This window comes from Balearica regulorum, chromosome 11 (assembly GCF_011004875.1).
Source record: "Balearica regulorum gibbericeps isolate bBalReg1 chromosome 11, bBalReg1.pri, whole genome shotgun sequence".
NCBI classification, from domain to species: Eukaryota; Metazoa; Chordata; class Aves; order Gruiformes; family Gruidae; genus Balearica; species Balearica regulorum.
In genome coordinates this window covers 6,593,323-6,609,596 of record NC_046194.1, presented here as the reverse complement: position 1 = coordinate 6,609,596, position 16,274 = coordinate 6,593,323, and the positions used below count along the sequence as shown (strand labels likewise).

Below are 16,274 nucleotides of genomic sequence, written 5' to 3'. Positions count from 1 at the left end.
CATATCTTTTCCACGTATAAAAAGCTACTTGAGGAGTGTTATATCAACATGACTGATCATATTCATTAGAATTCTATTCAATTAGAATCATTAGTACTTATTGCAGAAACTCAATGCTATCTCTCTATGCTGTTGAGCAGTTCAGTCTGTTACGGTGACATCATTAAGTTGTTTAAGATGCAACAGCAGTTTTGAAGGTAAAAGTCTGTCAAGTTTCTATTCTATTAAGACCATTTTGTGACCGAGTGAAGTAAATAATTTGGAAAACACCAATGATAGCTCTCTGACTATTTGGCTGCCTTAAAACATCTATACTGGAATCCAGCCACTTAAATTAAATATGGACCCAGGTAATTCATTTAGTGATTCCCTTTTATTGTTATTTTTGTAAAAATAAAATCATATCACCATGATTTAATGTTGTTTATATTTTGAATTATACGAATTATTTTGTTTTTAAAGTCCTCCTCCATTGGAAAAGGCATCTTTTTCCCCAAATTCAAGTCAAACATACTTGATACCTTAGAGAAAACCCCCCCCAAGATCCATAAAATGTCAGTAAGCTAAAATGGTAAGTAATTTCAGTGTGAAAATTTGATATAATAAAACCAGATTTTGAGGTGATGATACTGAATAGGTAATAATCATTATAAACAAGTAAAACATTGGCGCACCTAGCAAAATCATGTTATGTATATCTTTATTACAGTTTTCAGAATACAAGGATTAACAATGGCCAGGCTGTGATTTCATCAAATTCCTATTTTAAACATTACATAGAAAACACAAAGCTGTTTAAAAAATAGAAATGCATGAGTTTTGTCACTTTTTTTTTTCTTTTTGGCATCAGGAGTCATATGACTTCCAAAAGGGAAACCAAATGGTGCATGATAGCAGACTGACTAAACCGTAATAGATTATTGTTCACATTCTGTGGCATATGTATCACCTCAAACAGTGCTAAAAGAAGCACTACAGGAACAAATCTTTCTCCTTTAACATTCTTCTAATGATATCAGTGGGTGCTGAGTGACAGCTGGCAGGACTGCAGAATTCACAGGCTTACACAACTCCCTTTCTTGTGCACAAAAGCAATATGTGATCTGAAATAGAGACACCTGAAGCTGAGGGATTTGGCTTTATCTGCTTTGATTTTTTTCTTTTTTTTATTTATTTACAGTTTGTGTGCATGCGTGGGTGTGTGTGTAGATACTGCAGAAGAGATGTAGAGGTTTCTTACAATACTTATTTTAAAATGATTAACTTGCAAATACAGTATGGCACATGAGAGGTAGGCTTTACATTGCTTTATCACTTAGCATTTGTTATGCCTGACCTCTCAGCAATTTGAAGGCAAACATTAAAGTATAATTCAGCCAAGCCTTTGTTTAATGGATAAGAAGCAATTTACATATATAGGTAAGTTTGCTCCCACATAACTATTACCAGCTTTAAATATTTACTAGCTATAGCATTCTCAATATAGGAAGTACTAAATTCACCCATCAAAGCAGGCTTTGCCCGAGGGATGCAAAAGCCAAACATTGTGAAGTTTTCTTAATGAAAGCTATAGGAGGATTTCCAGAGCCAAACCTAAATCTCAGCCAGATTCTCAGAGTTTTGCAAACCATTTGTATATTGTGGGATGAATTTCAAGTAGGTCACTGATGAATTGTGGTTTGGATAGAAACCATGAAAACATTATGTTTTTTACAGCATTTGTCTGAGGTAGTACATATACCACACACAAAAATGCAAAAATATACAGATATTCATAAGTATTTGCATATTACAGAAGGGAACTATGGAAATGCTTGCATTTGTATCTGAATTTTCAAGAACGAACAGGTAATTTTAGATAACATTTTTCATATTGACCATGGCTGTCTAAAACCAGAACAAATTATGTAATAGTATTTCTGGGAATACTTCCTGAAGCTGTTAGTCAATGCCCTCTGAGGCACTGATTTTGTTTTGGCTTTAGCATCAGTTCATAATATGATTAACACTTAAACCAAACATCACTCATGTGCTGGGAAAGGGTACTTGTTGAATCACAAACAAACATACATGACAAACTGTGTTGCACTTTTTTCTCAGTAAACTGCATAAAACTTGAGCAAAAAATGTCTAGTGTCTTTACATTTCTGATCTGTACAGCCAGTAGTTAAGCAACAGAGATGTATATTTGTATATGATTTAAACATTTCATTCCCATGTCAATTGCAAATTTAGTTCAATTCATTGCAAAGGTAAGATTAACTTCCTCTTAAATAAACTAAGAAATGTAAACAGTGTAACATCATAAAAAAAAATATCTCTTCAGTACTTGTAACTGGTAAAATGTGAATGCAAACAGATGTGCTGGTATATTGTTAACGTAATGTCTCAGAGGACATAGAGTGAAACATAATTAGCAAGAAATTTATGTATGAACCCTCCAGCGATTTTCTTTCTGGGATTACTTTTAATACAAATATAATTTAACTGATATATTTCACTTTTTAAAATTAGAAAATAAGGCAAGTGCATTTCTGAAAAAGGTGCTACTCTTCTACACTTCTAGATAAACATGTGACACCTCTGAAAATTAGATCAATAATAAAAACATTAAAAATATCTGCAATTTAATATAGACTGAAAAACTATCAAAAGACAAAGTGACCAGCATCAATTTCAGAAAATATTTTAGACTTCATAAATACGAGCACCCTATATTTACATAAATTATCTTCTAAACTAGTTTTCCTTTGAAAGACATTTTTGTTCTAACAGATATGTCCATTAAATTATATAAATGTTTCAAATACGAAAAAAAAATAGTAGTAAAATAGAAGCATCAGATGATGTTGTTATTTTGGATTTGCTTTTTCCCCCCCTAAGATTTGGTTCTTGAAAATCTGTAGTCAGCTTTCACAGAGCTTTAAAAAAAATACAACCCATGGAAATGAAAAACTCGTGCACTAATAATTACTGCTACAGTATAAAGGTTCTGTTGTGAGCTTCTGAGTTTTCACATATAAAGATTATACCACTACTTGTAAATCCCAGCAAAATGGTAATTTTAAAATTTGAATTCTAATACACTGTTGATTGTAGTACAAATTTATACAGATGTTATGAACCTAATCCTTTTAAACTGGCTTTGTACATTGAACACATTTTTATAACTGTAAATTTAATAGTTCTGTGTTGAAAAGTTATGCTTCAATTGAAGGTTGATGTTGACCTTATATGAAACAGGATATAATTCTTTGTATCTCTTACTGATAAAACAGGGAGACAGAATCCTGTTGCATGCGTTATTTTTTTCCTCAAGTACCATACAACTCTTTAGTTTGTTACTAAACCCACAAAAAAACCCAAACAGTTTAGGAAGAGTATTAGTTGACAGCACACATTTCACTAGGCTTCAGCTGTATTCCTATATTAAGAGATATAGCAGTGGGGAAAACCCCGTTTCCTTTGACGACAATTTAAAAAATTTTTCTTTCAATACTAGATTGAAAAGGAGCTCTATCTTTTTTTTACAATAATCCGATATTGATCGCTGTAGTTTGAAATTGTGAGAATTTATCCCAAACTAGTCAGATAGTCTTAAGAGTATCTTACCAGAGAAGCAAAAAGAATCTACTATACAAAGATGCTTGGCTCAAGCAGTAGTGCAAAGTTACACTGCCCCAGCATTGAATGCTCCTCTAGAGCTAGCAGTTTGTGCACAGAAAACAATGTGACACCTTACCTTCCAAATATTCTTTATATAACCTTAAAAAAAGTTCCCCGTAACACCAGGCAATAAAAGCATTCATGCTAATTCATCAATCAAAGGCAATAATAATTTGAGAACAAGTGCCATCTACATCCCATTTTTTAAAATATCATAGCTGAGCAACATATGAGTAGTTCCACTGGAACTCCCACTTAAAATCCTCCATCCCATCCAGATACACAATGAACCTTTAGAAAAAGGATGGTGAAGACTGACCTGAACACCAAACAGACTGTACATTCAACTAGAGTCTGGGAAGAAAAGGGAACTATCGTTTCCCATTGAGTGGCAGAACATACACAGTGTCAGCTACTAAACTGACTGCTCACCTGAGGTACTGCAGTGCAGGGGCCTGTATACAAAGTAGAATGGGAGGAGCTTCCCAAAAAATCAGACTGCTGCAATCTTTGATCACTGCTATATAGTGCTCCAGGTAGAAAATTTGTTCTTAGCTGCTAAACCCTCAGCACTAAAATCCACCAGTAGAGATCCCGCTACATATTTTACCTGAGAAACAGAGGAAAAACTCAGAGGCAGTTCTGAATAACTTCATAATGTAGCTTGTCTCTAAAAACCTACACAAAGGTATTTTTAGCGTAATTAAAATAGGACAATCATATTTTCCCCCAAGTATCTTTATAAAGAATATATAAGTGCATAATTAGAAAAATCCCTCCTTAGATACAGTTAAAAACATACCCTGCCCTTGATACAATTTAATTTTGGTAAAATCCTATGCTCTGTTTTATTTATTTATTTTTTAGCAGTGATAAGTAACTATACATCATTATATCACCAAAAGTGTAGATATGTGGTATATCCTACTTGCAGCCAAAATAGCTGAATCCACCAGGCTTTACGTTGAGATAAGATTTTCAGCAACCTGACTGGGGCTATGCGTTGCTTCTTTATGGTTACAAAAAAAAGATTCTGATAATGTAGACCAGCTCATCTCTGAATTTATTAACATACAATTTTATTATTTTTTTCCTTTCATGTCCAAATCAGAACTGCAAATGGAATCCACAGCTGTATTCTTTCAACAAATGTATGTTTTCTTACCCATATAAAACATAACCTAGAAATCCCCAACTCCTTTCATGTAAGTTGCCAGCTTTAAAAAAAAAGGGGGGGGAAAAAAAAAAGAAAACATAAGAAAATAAGATATACATCCTACTGTTTAACACTGTTTACAGATCTTGGTAGTTGGGGTAATAAGATACAGTATGTGGATTATTCAGCAATAGCTTTTAAAATACATAATATTTATACACCTTCTCATTTAATCAATACCAGTATTCCTTTATGATCATTGCCAATTTGCATGATAAACTCTTTTCAACGTATATCCATTTAATTGTAAATAAAACAATTCACTAATTCTTTGGCATCAGAGGAATCATACAGCTGCAATTGCTCCATTGTGGCGAGAACGAGACCTTTCCAAAGTTACTCGTCTGTTATCTGTAATACAAAGAGAGGAAAAAAACAAATCACCATAAGATTTGAAACATGGATAATGCAATGTCAAGAGGTTTTCAAACAGCCCTGAAAATCATTTCAAATGATATGTAAATAAGTAACTAGGAGACTGGATCAGAGAAGTTTCACACTGCAGCTGCCAGACTGAGTTCAAGAGTTCTGCAATCAGCAATAAATTACTTTCTTGATCAGAGAAGCTGGGTGATAAAAGCATTAGGAGAATCCTGAAACATAGTCCCCTTGGAAACAGCACACAATAACTAAAATTCTAGGTCCAAATCTTATTTTATAAACAATTTATGCACAGAAACTCTGGAAAAATACATTTCAAGGTTCACGAGAACATACTGACCAGTGTGGTGGTGAAAAGCCCGGTCAATGCTGCAAATATAAAAGCGCTAACATTGTTCACTATAATTTGGTAGAGTTAAAAATAGAACAGTTAAATCAGCCACTTCCTAAGCATTTCCTGACTGTGCAATGTGAACAACTTTTAGTATAAAATATTACACAGTAATTATTGCAATGAATAATAAATATGTCTCTATCACAGGAAAACAATAATGAGGTACCAGCCACATTCCTAAATGCCTTTAAAATAAAATTTTAAAGTGAAGAATATACACATACACGCACACAAAAAAGGGGCAGAAAATTAACCCCACAGTTTTCTGGAGGTTTTGATCTTTCTTTTTTAAAATGTGGTCCTGTCATGCTATTTTTTTTTTTAATTTTTTTTGGGGGGGTGTGTGTGACTGCTTACTTTTGGCCTAGCCTTTTCTATTCTCTCTTGTCATATTAAGGTTGCTGCTCTTTGTTTGCATCAGTACAGTATCTACGTTGCTACAGCATCAGGGTGTCCCAATATATGGCTGAAACTCCTATGTAGTACTGGAATATTATAGAACAACAGTCACTTCAGAAGCAAAAAGTCTGACAGACAAACTGCAGGCAAGCAGGTTTTATCAGCTTTTTTCCAAATGAGCCGATTTAGCTCTGTTCCCACAGCGCAGCAGACTATGAAAGCATGCATTACTGGTACTGCTGCGGGAGAGCGCTGAACTTGGGCCAAGGCAGAAGGTTCATCCATAAAGCACGAGACCCCAACACATCTGATGGGTAGAAACATATTCTTTGACAAAGCTATTGACTGAATTACTATGTTCCAGAGACCGGGGGAAAGGCTAGAGCAAAGACCAATCTAGGATCTCATCAATGTATATGGATAGCTGAAGGGAGGGTGCAAAGAGGCTGGAGCCAGGCTCTTGTCAGTGGTGCCCAGTTAGAGGACCAGAGGCAATGGGCACAAACCGAAACGCGGGAGGTTACCGCTGAACATCAGGAAAGACGTGTTTACTGTGAGGGTGACTGAGCACTGGAATAGGTTGCCCGGGGACCTTGTGGAGTCTCCATCCTTAGAGATATTAAAAAACTGTCCGGATGTGGTCCTGGACAACTGGCTCTAGGTGACCCTGCTTGTGCTGGGGGGGTGGATGAGATGACCTCCAGAGGTCCCTTCCAACCTCAACCATTTTGTGATTCTAGTCTAAGCTAACAAAGCCAAAAATGGTCCAAGCACATTAAATAAGGTTCTGGGGATGACAAAGAAAAGTCATCTCTGCGACTTGTTTCTGGACAAAGAACAGAGAATGCCTCTGGAGACTGCATGGACTCTGCAAAATCAACCTTCCTTTTCCCTGTTCAATGAAAGTGTCTCTAATGCTATAGGGAATTAACGGCTCCTTTAGCAAGATTATTAGTTCTTTTTATAGTTCTGCCTTGCCTCCTTTTCCTAATGAATCTATCCATGCATAAAGTATTCAAATTACCCTAAGTCAATCTGTTTTGCATGGGAATAAATCTCTACACTGGTTGCAGTGTCACTAGGCACTGGAAATTAAAGCACAAAAATGCTGTCTAAAACCCAAGAAGAAAAGTTATTAACTCAAATGTGCTGCTGTTCCTCTGTAACAGTGACTAGGAAAGAATCTAGAGATACATGTTATCAGTGGGGAGAAATGCCTTGACCAGTAGACTATTTCTGGATATGATTTCAAGACTGTCAACTGTACAGGGTTTTTTTAGATTTTTCTCTTTTCTGTATTTTTTTTTCCATCATGGTAGAGACAAACATTTTCTGCAAACGACAGTTCAGATTCTCCGGTAATTGCCCAACTAAGCTGAGACTTAAAGAAAACACAAAACAAAACTGTAAAGACAGAAGCATTATCATTTCCTTCTTCAGCTGATGACAAACAAAATATTTTTCCACTTATTAGAAGTAATCTATTCTTTTAAATTATTTCTAATTTTTAAATGGAAGTAATTATCATTTCTAGAGATAGGAATACAACATCTGAAAGATTCAAGAGAGATGGGAAAGAACCACACGGTTCTTCTAATCAAGGAAACTGAAATACAATGATTCAGTTATTGCCAGCAAGAAACAATGTCAGCAATCTCCCCAGAGAAGTGATGGATTCCCCAAGATTGGACACTTCGAAGTGTCAGCTGGATGGGGTGCCGGACCATCTTGTCTAGACAGAGCTTTTGCCAAGAAAGGTTGGACCAGATGATCCTTGAGGTCGCTTCCAATCTGGTATTCTATGATTTAACAGTGAATTGGCAAGCAACCTTGTGTGTGTGTGCATATTTATATCTGGTTAAAAAAAGAAGCATTGGTATGTGTACATACATATATACACAAACAAAGAAATGACTCATTTCTTCACTAGATGTAAAATGTGCTTGTATATGTATACACATATTCGTTAAGTTAAAACAAAGGTTTCATACTAGGATCCAAAACTGGATTGGGCTGGTATTTCAGTGACTCAAGCACAAACTTTTAAAAAAATCATGACATTTATAACACTTTCAACATACACATTCAGTTATCTCCAACAGCTGTATTTACTTTTTTATACGTTACAGACCATATTGAATACAACACAAAGCAAAACTGGCTTGTAAGCATGACTATGACTGTTCTAGCTTAAAACTACATATAATATCAATAAATGGTAAAAATATTCACTTGTGTGTGGGGGGAGTGGGGTGGAAAACAAAAGACACTAGCAATAACCTAAGAATATTTAAAATTAAGCCAAAAATCATTGCCAAAAGGCTCAGGTGTACACTTTAGAAGCCTGTAAAAATGACTAGAAAACATGACAATAGTTTCTGTGTGTATCAGTCATGCCTTCTGGGTAACCCATCTACCTATGTAGATGAAAACTTTGTTTCGTACTTTAATGTCAGAAGTACATGGCTTTTAAAAGGAGGGCATTTACAAAGCATCCGTAATGCTCATATTACAGACATTATAATCTATCTCAGAAATGAACACACGCACTTAGAAGTGATCTCCCAATCAGCTGAATGGATCTTTTCTGGTAACAGTTAAAGGCAGAGCAATGAAGGATTAAAATGGAAAATAAAGTATATTTTTTGTATCATAAACCAACCTTCATCTTTTAGCTAGCTGGATCAAATTCAAATGAAGTGAATACACAATTAAATGCTAAGAAATCACATCAGTAGTTCCTTCTTAGTATGGAACTGGAATGTAATCTTGACCATGAAAACTTTACACCTCCACTGGAAGAAATATATTGGCTTTGGTATAATAACAATTACTTGTTCAAGTCTTCCAGCACTCAATATAATACTGAGATAGGAATAAATAATAACTACAACATACGAGATATTTGTAGAGGTGTTTTTGATACATACACATTACTCACCACGTAATATGAATCCATGGATGTTAAAAAAAATAAGCAAAACCACAATAAGCTTTGTGTATAAGTACAACAAATATATGTCATGAAGTAAACAAAGATTAAACAGTTATTTTTAGATAATGTATTTTCATTTTATGGAATTTGACAACTTCACCCTTAACTCAGTCTCCCTTATACTCTGCATGTATAAAGCATTAGAAATTAGAATCAATTAAAACCACACTGGTAGGGGAGAGGGAAATATTTTTGCAAAAACTCTACTCTGCAAAATGTATTTTTCCTTTCCCTAATGCTCCTTCATTAGTTCTGTTACTAAAAGAGAAGTCTCAATAGTTGCAACAGATTTATTAACTCAGTAGCTTGTTATCAACATAACACTCAGTTATATTAGGAGAAAAATAAATGATATTTTGCAGAACTGCAATACTAAGATTAAGTGACCTTTCCATTTCGCTTTCTTCTTATCCACTCTTCCAGGACGTAAATTTGTGCTCTGCTAATTATAAACCTTACTTTTTATGAGCAATCAATACTAGTAATAATATAGATGTTTTGCAATTGAACGGACTAGTCATGAGACTGAGATATCTGATAATAGAAAAAGACAGTCTACAACCCATACCTCAAAGGTACTTGATTGGAATTTGTACTATCCTGTAACAATCACAAAAAAAGTTCTCTCTTTGACATGCCTTACATTAAAATTATAAATGTATTATAAACTGCTACCTGGGGCTTGGTATCTTAGTTGACTAACTCTCCAGGATTAAATAATTTTTTTCCCCAGTCAGTTAAAGCATTAAAAGTGTTTCTTTGTACCTTAATGACAGCAGTGAATTCAAACACTAGACTGATTTTTAAATCTTATTTCCCTGCACTTTCCTAGGGTGCTCATCAGGAGAGTATCCAAGTTCCTCCCAAATGTAAATAACTGCAGCATCCATTGATTAGCCTTAAAAAATGAGCAACTCCTCCCCAAAATCACACAAACCCCCCACAAAGCCAACAACCAAACATGGCTGGCACAGATAACTACTTTTTGCCCTTTTTCTAAAACAAAAGGTTGAAACATTAATCTATATGCAGAAGACGAAGCACCTAAATGTTGTAAGAAAATGGGCTAAAAAGAATACTGGGGTTTTCAGGAATAAGTATGACTAGAACTATTTTACAGTGGTCACAGGACCCTCAAACCTGAACAACACATATTTTAAAGAATGTTTTAGTTAATAAATGATATGTTAATGACATCAAGAAGAGCTTAAAATAGTTCCAAAATGTTGAATCTGGAAGAGGGGCAGTGTACAGCATTGGGTGCTCAGCTAGCAACAGCTATGCTGGATGGAGCACATGCTGGAAGGCATAAGCCCTAGGAAGGAGAACTCTGAAATGCTAATTTATTTAAAAAGCTCACACCATTAACTTGCATAATCACTACATCATCTCTTTTTTTTTTCTTCCCCTTTTTTCCCCCGTCCTGACCCAAGCTGAAAGAATTATCCTTCCCCTAGCTGACAATAGTAAAAGGTGGTTAATGCTCAGAGAAAGGTACCAGCTTGAGTTGACTTGAAAATAACCACATGAAGAAGGCAGAACACTCAGCAATGAATAAAATACTTAAAATGTCATCTTTTTGAAATGATTTTGACTATGCAAAAGATGTAGAAATGCATTGCTGTAAGGGAATTTGTATGGCCTATGCCTTTGGAAATCAATGAAAGCATTTACATCAAACATTTTTTTATTCATTCATGTAAAATTTTGTTCACGAGGAAATCCTACTGCAACACACCTTGTTTTCATGAGCAATCCAAGGGAAATTACTCATACAGTCCCAGGTACTTCAGCAAGCACCACAAACATATATAACATGGAAAACGATCAGAAGAGCAAGATAATTTCCTGTAAGTATGGAATGATTATACAAAAAATTGAGTAAGCTGGTCATTTAGGACTTTTTAAAATTGATAAACTGTCACAATAGATGATAACTCCAAGCAGCAAACACTGCACCTGTGATATTGATGGCATCGGCATTCCTCCTTTAGAAAAAGGTAGAAACCTGAATTGGACCTTACAAGTCTCACTTTTTTCTGACAGAGATAACTAAATATTTTCTATATAGTGTCATCGATTCAAATTGGGACAAGTTTGAATAAATTTAAATCACTTCAGCCTGGGTAGCCTCTAGTTTTCTCCTTGACCCATCTATGCACAGGGAAAACTGAAGCCAAGTTACAACGTCCTTTGCTGTAACAGCATATTATCAATTGCTTTAAAGAGCAACCCATGACAAGAATTAACTTTATTATTTTTCTTTATTGACTGCACGCACCTTCATCAGCTTAGTTTACCAACAACGAAAGGTAAATCTTTTTGGAAATTGGAATTGATAGAACATAAGACAGAAGCAGAATTGATATAGCATAAGACAGCAGGGAAGCCCATCAATCTCCAGCACCTCTTTAACAGCTAGACCTGAACACTGTTCTCTGTATTGCCTGGCCTGTACCTATGACATATTAGAGAATACCAACTGAGAAATAAGCTAGTCAGGGAAACTAAGGGCTTCAAAAGTGTTGTCACTGTCTAGAGCAAAATCCTTTGGAGAAACCGCACCTTGAGAGAAAATGGCTCTCCTAACCTCAATTCTGTTAAGATTCAGTCCATCTCTGAGATTCGATTTCAAACTGATCTTTCAAAATATGTGGCCTATATAAAAAAATAGCAATGAGGTAAAAATCAGCTATGGGAGAAATGCAGCCAAAATAATAGCTCAGAAAGAGCTCTGAAATACACAGTACTTTTGCAAAAGATCTTTATTGCAAAGGGATGAAACAAGCAAATAAAACAGTTCTCTAACCGGGTTAAAGGAAACTGTACAGTTAATATGTTTTCTTTTAATATTTTAGAATTTTAAACACTCTTATTTCAACCTCAGCAGGCACCCTACATATACCTGACAAAATCTGAACTAGGCTCTTTATAAGCATCACACTGGGTCATTTTACATTCATTTGGATTTGATATTTTTGTAACCAAAGATGAGGAAAGATCAAATGATACGACATCCCTGTTCTCAGCTTTTTTTTTTTTCCTAAATAGAATCTTAAATTCATGACAATCAAACTTAAATGACAGCTAAAATGGTTATTTTAGCATCATTTTCAAAGAAAACATTGATATTTCAAGCAAACCCTGTAGCTGCGAGGTCAAATTCTATGAAGCCTATTTTATTTTGGTTTTGGTCCAACCCAGACTTTCATGTGAAAGCTGAGTGATAACCTGATCATATACACGGTGTATGTTGTTATGATGGAGAAAAAGAAACTTACCATCAGGCCAAAGAAATAACAGGGGTGTTTTGTTTTTCTTTTCAAAGCCCTCAAAACCAGACAGCAAATATAAACAGCCCAAACATGTTAATTATAAATGCATCATGTGTCGATCTTATTAGAATTTAAAGATTATGTTCTTGATTTGGTTAGTGGGATGTTTACCAATATATTGATACATAAGGTGTTGAAGAGCAAGAAAAGGTGGAAAAGGTGCTAGAAGGAATGAGGAAGAAAAAAAATGGGTCTGTGTAGCTATTAAGAAGATTTCTAGGATAGGAAGAAAACATAATAAGGAGAATCGTAACAGACTTAAAAGGACGTATCTCAAGAAGGAATGGTTCCTCCTCAGAAAAAAAAGCAGATACACGTACATCTCATGAGTTACCTGCAGAAGTGCCAAAATTATCATCATAACATAGTAAGCCTTACGGTATTTGCATGTAGATTTGCATGTAGATATGTATTCTGTTTGAAAATATTTCCTTCAAAAGTCTTAGTCATTTAGATGACACACAGTACTTTCATTTTAAGAAGGTTCCCAAACCAGTCCATGTGCACAATTTCTCACTGAGAAGAAATGTGGATGTTTGGATTCTTTATAACTTGCTAAATAGAAGTCGTTAGTATCCAGAAGCACTGTAATACAGAGTCAGGTCTAAAGTATGGAGAGCTAAAGGATTTAAGTCCTGCCACAAATGGATTAAAAGGGAACAAAGACATGTCTAATCTTACTGCTGCCACTCAGACCTTGCTTGTTGGGCACCATTAATAGCAGCCTTTGAGTTGTATGAAAATGCAGAACATCAGTAGAAATACCCATTGATTTGCATTCTATGTGTTATACATAAAAATGCTTTAAAAATGAATAATGTGAGAAGTTTTAATGTTAAATGGCATGTGTGATGACATTTACCAGCTGAGTGCAATCCAGCTGTGACCACAGTCAATACAGTATGGGAACGCAATCAAAGCAACACTTTTGCAACCAAAATCTAGGATGTTGACCCTCTATATCACAATTCCATTCAGCACATAAATACTTATTCTATTTAGAGCTGAAGAAAATCTAATAAAGTATTTATAGGACAAAAATGTGTAAACCTTATTTTCAAGTAATCTATTTAAAATAAATTTTACTATAGCTTACTCCAGGCCTGAAAAGATTTAAAAAAAACGAACAACAATGAATTGGCCCAATAAGCTAAGATTCCTCAAACCTTTAAATGATCTATTTAATATTTTAATTTGATTTTGCTTTTTTTCGTTAATAGTACCACTTGGGATATGCATTGAAAGCTCTTCCACAAGAATTGCAATGCAAAAGCCTTAGTTTGAGACAACACATGCCTGCCTCAGGGGTTACAAGACAAATCAATCTATTTTTCTCCTTTCCTCCAAGGGTAATTGGCCTTTAAAATTACAGAGGAAAATAGGCCTTCATGTCAGTACAATGCAGGCACATCTACAGCCATTTTCCATTTCTTTTTCAGTTTGAATTCTCAGCTGAGAACTAAACTTATAAAGGTGGGAAAATAAAAAGAAAATGAAGAGGAACGATTGCATCAGTTCAAATCCTCTCCAATAACAAGCAGCGTTGTGACCAGCATTTGAGTCTGGAATTTACTGAAACCTGCTATGAATAGCTGTCCTTTTCCTAGTCAGGTTTTTTTTATTCTTGTTTGTGATAAAATTTACTTGAATTTTTGTGACAGCCTGTACCACCAGCATTCATGGAGATTTGTCACAGAATTTAGTTAAACTGAGAAGTTATAATTATTGCTTCATTTCTCATAATATCTCACAAAATAATGCTGATTTTTACCTCATCGTTATGAAATTGCCTTTTTCAAGCAGCAATCACGGCTATGAGTATCCCTACAATCCTTATGCTGTGCCACACACACAATCATGTATAAACTCCATTTCAGACTTTGAATACTGTTAAATTGTATACAGTAAATTTTAACTTGGCTAATAAATTGTTTCAAAGCAGTGAAACTCAGATGATAGTTTTCCTATTTTTCTGATTGCTATTAAATGTGATTTGTAATACATGACTCGTATCATACTGCCAGAAAGAAATTCTCATGCAAAAATATTTTCCAGTGCATACAGATGAGTAATCAGCTAAAGTATAACTGATACAGAAAAACAACAAAAAACCTGAAAAAAGTCAAACCAACTTAGTCTTTTAAAACCAGTACTAAAGTTCCCTTGAAACAGAGTATTGAAAGTGTACCACTAAACCTTTAATGTGAACTTGCTCACTGGGAGTATGTATACAGGTGTAAAGCCATTATTAGACTTGATATCTGAATGAACTCAGGTTCCCATTAGAGCTTGAATGCTTCAATGACCCTATTATTTTCCTTTCAATGCTCCCAGACCTGATCAACTTAATTATTCTGACCAGCGAAACATTTAGGACATGAATGTATGACTTGTTTTAAACCAAATGAGACAACTGAAAGTACTTCATATAACAACACAAAAAAGAAAGAACAAGGTATGTGATGTGATGTGTCAAATCCTGGAAGAAGGTCAGGTCTAAGAAACAGTAACAAAGAAACAGAAAAAGAGATCCTGCACAATAAAGTTACATTTATTCAGGTATTTTCCCTTGAACTTCTAATTTGTAACCTTTATTGCATCTCATGTACAGTGCAAAAAGTGTATCTTACGAATCAGAAGGGCAAAACAAATTTCACAGAGTAAATAAACTAGATCTGCTTCAGTGAGGAAAAAACCTAACCCTCAAAACACAGAGAATGTGTCTCTCCTTTCGTGACTACACACACACACACTTTTAGCAGTTGCCCAAAAGTAAAATTAGATCCTCTAATAGAAACCATTTTGTGTCAGAGAGGACAGAATTGCTGATGTAAAAGACATCTTTCCCTATTTTAATTGTACCTGGTATTTTACTGTTAAGGAAAAGCATGTGACATTGCAAAACTACGTATTCACATTTTGAATAAATCAAACTCTTCATGAATAATGTCATTTAAAATGGCTTCCAAAATGTCCTATTCCCAGCTCCCCTATTAACACTACTGCTCTTAAAATTTGTATTTGCTTTGAAAATAAGTTGACTGTAAGGTTACGAACAGGACAAAGAAATAAAGACAGTAACAGGTTCTGAACTTCAAGTATACAAGCAGCCATAAAGTTAGCAGATTCTCATCCGAACGCATTTGTCCTTAAAAAGAATCAAACTGACATCAAAGTGGTCCCCTTGCCCCTTGCCTCCTTTCACTAATGATATGTAATGGCTGCTGAGCCCGCAATAAACGTGTTTATGTCCAGCTAGATTGCCGTCATTTTACAATCTAATCTGATACTTTTAAGAAAGAAGACAGTCACGAGAGACCAGCACCAGCTTGTGCTGAAGGCATTTCTTGACATCAGCCTTCACTTCGCACTTCAAATGGAAGTATTCGATTTGACAAAACATACAGAAAGTCAAGAGAGAAGGCTCTTCACCTCTTCTCTGAAACTGCCGGGTAGAAGTCAATACCAATTCCTTTACAAAGTTACAATCAAAACCTGCCAGATGAAAGTCGAAGGGGAAGCTTTCTAGCTATTTCTTACAGTATTTTATTAAAGAGTGGCGTAAGAACGTGTTTGCCTCGGTAGGATCAACCCTACCTCCACTTCTCATTTTAACAGCTAGCGGTTTAAATACTGGAAGTTACATCTCTCATGCATAGATGCTTTATTCTTTGCATAGAACATGAAAGTAATGAACTCAAAGATAGGGAAAAAAAGAAGAAGCTCTTTTCTCTAAAGGAATTTCTTTCGGAACAGGAGATGGATAACACTCCTGAAAAGCACATATTTCCTGCTGTTTCATGTAAACTGGCTACCATAGTTTTTCTCCATAACCAAACAATTGACAGCCCTTGTCAAAAGCAAACAATTTTCCCTGTAGCCTGCAAA

General features: G+C 35.1%; 1 protein-coding gene across 1 annotated transcript in view; it reads right to left on the bottom strand.

The window, feature by feature from the left end:
- Positions 1–683: 683 nt before the first annotated feature.
- Positions 684–16,274, bottom strand: part of DIAPH2 (diaphanous related formin 2) — a 245,612-nt gene continuing 230,021 nt past the window's right edge. The window contains exon 28 of the mRNA XM_075763093.1: positions 684–5,233. Coding sequence (XP_075619208.1) covers positions 5,169–5,233 — 65 coding nt within the window. The 3' untranslated portion in view covers positions 684–5,168. The remainder of the gene's footprint in view (positions 5,234–16,274) is intronic.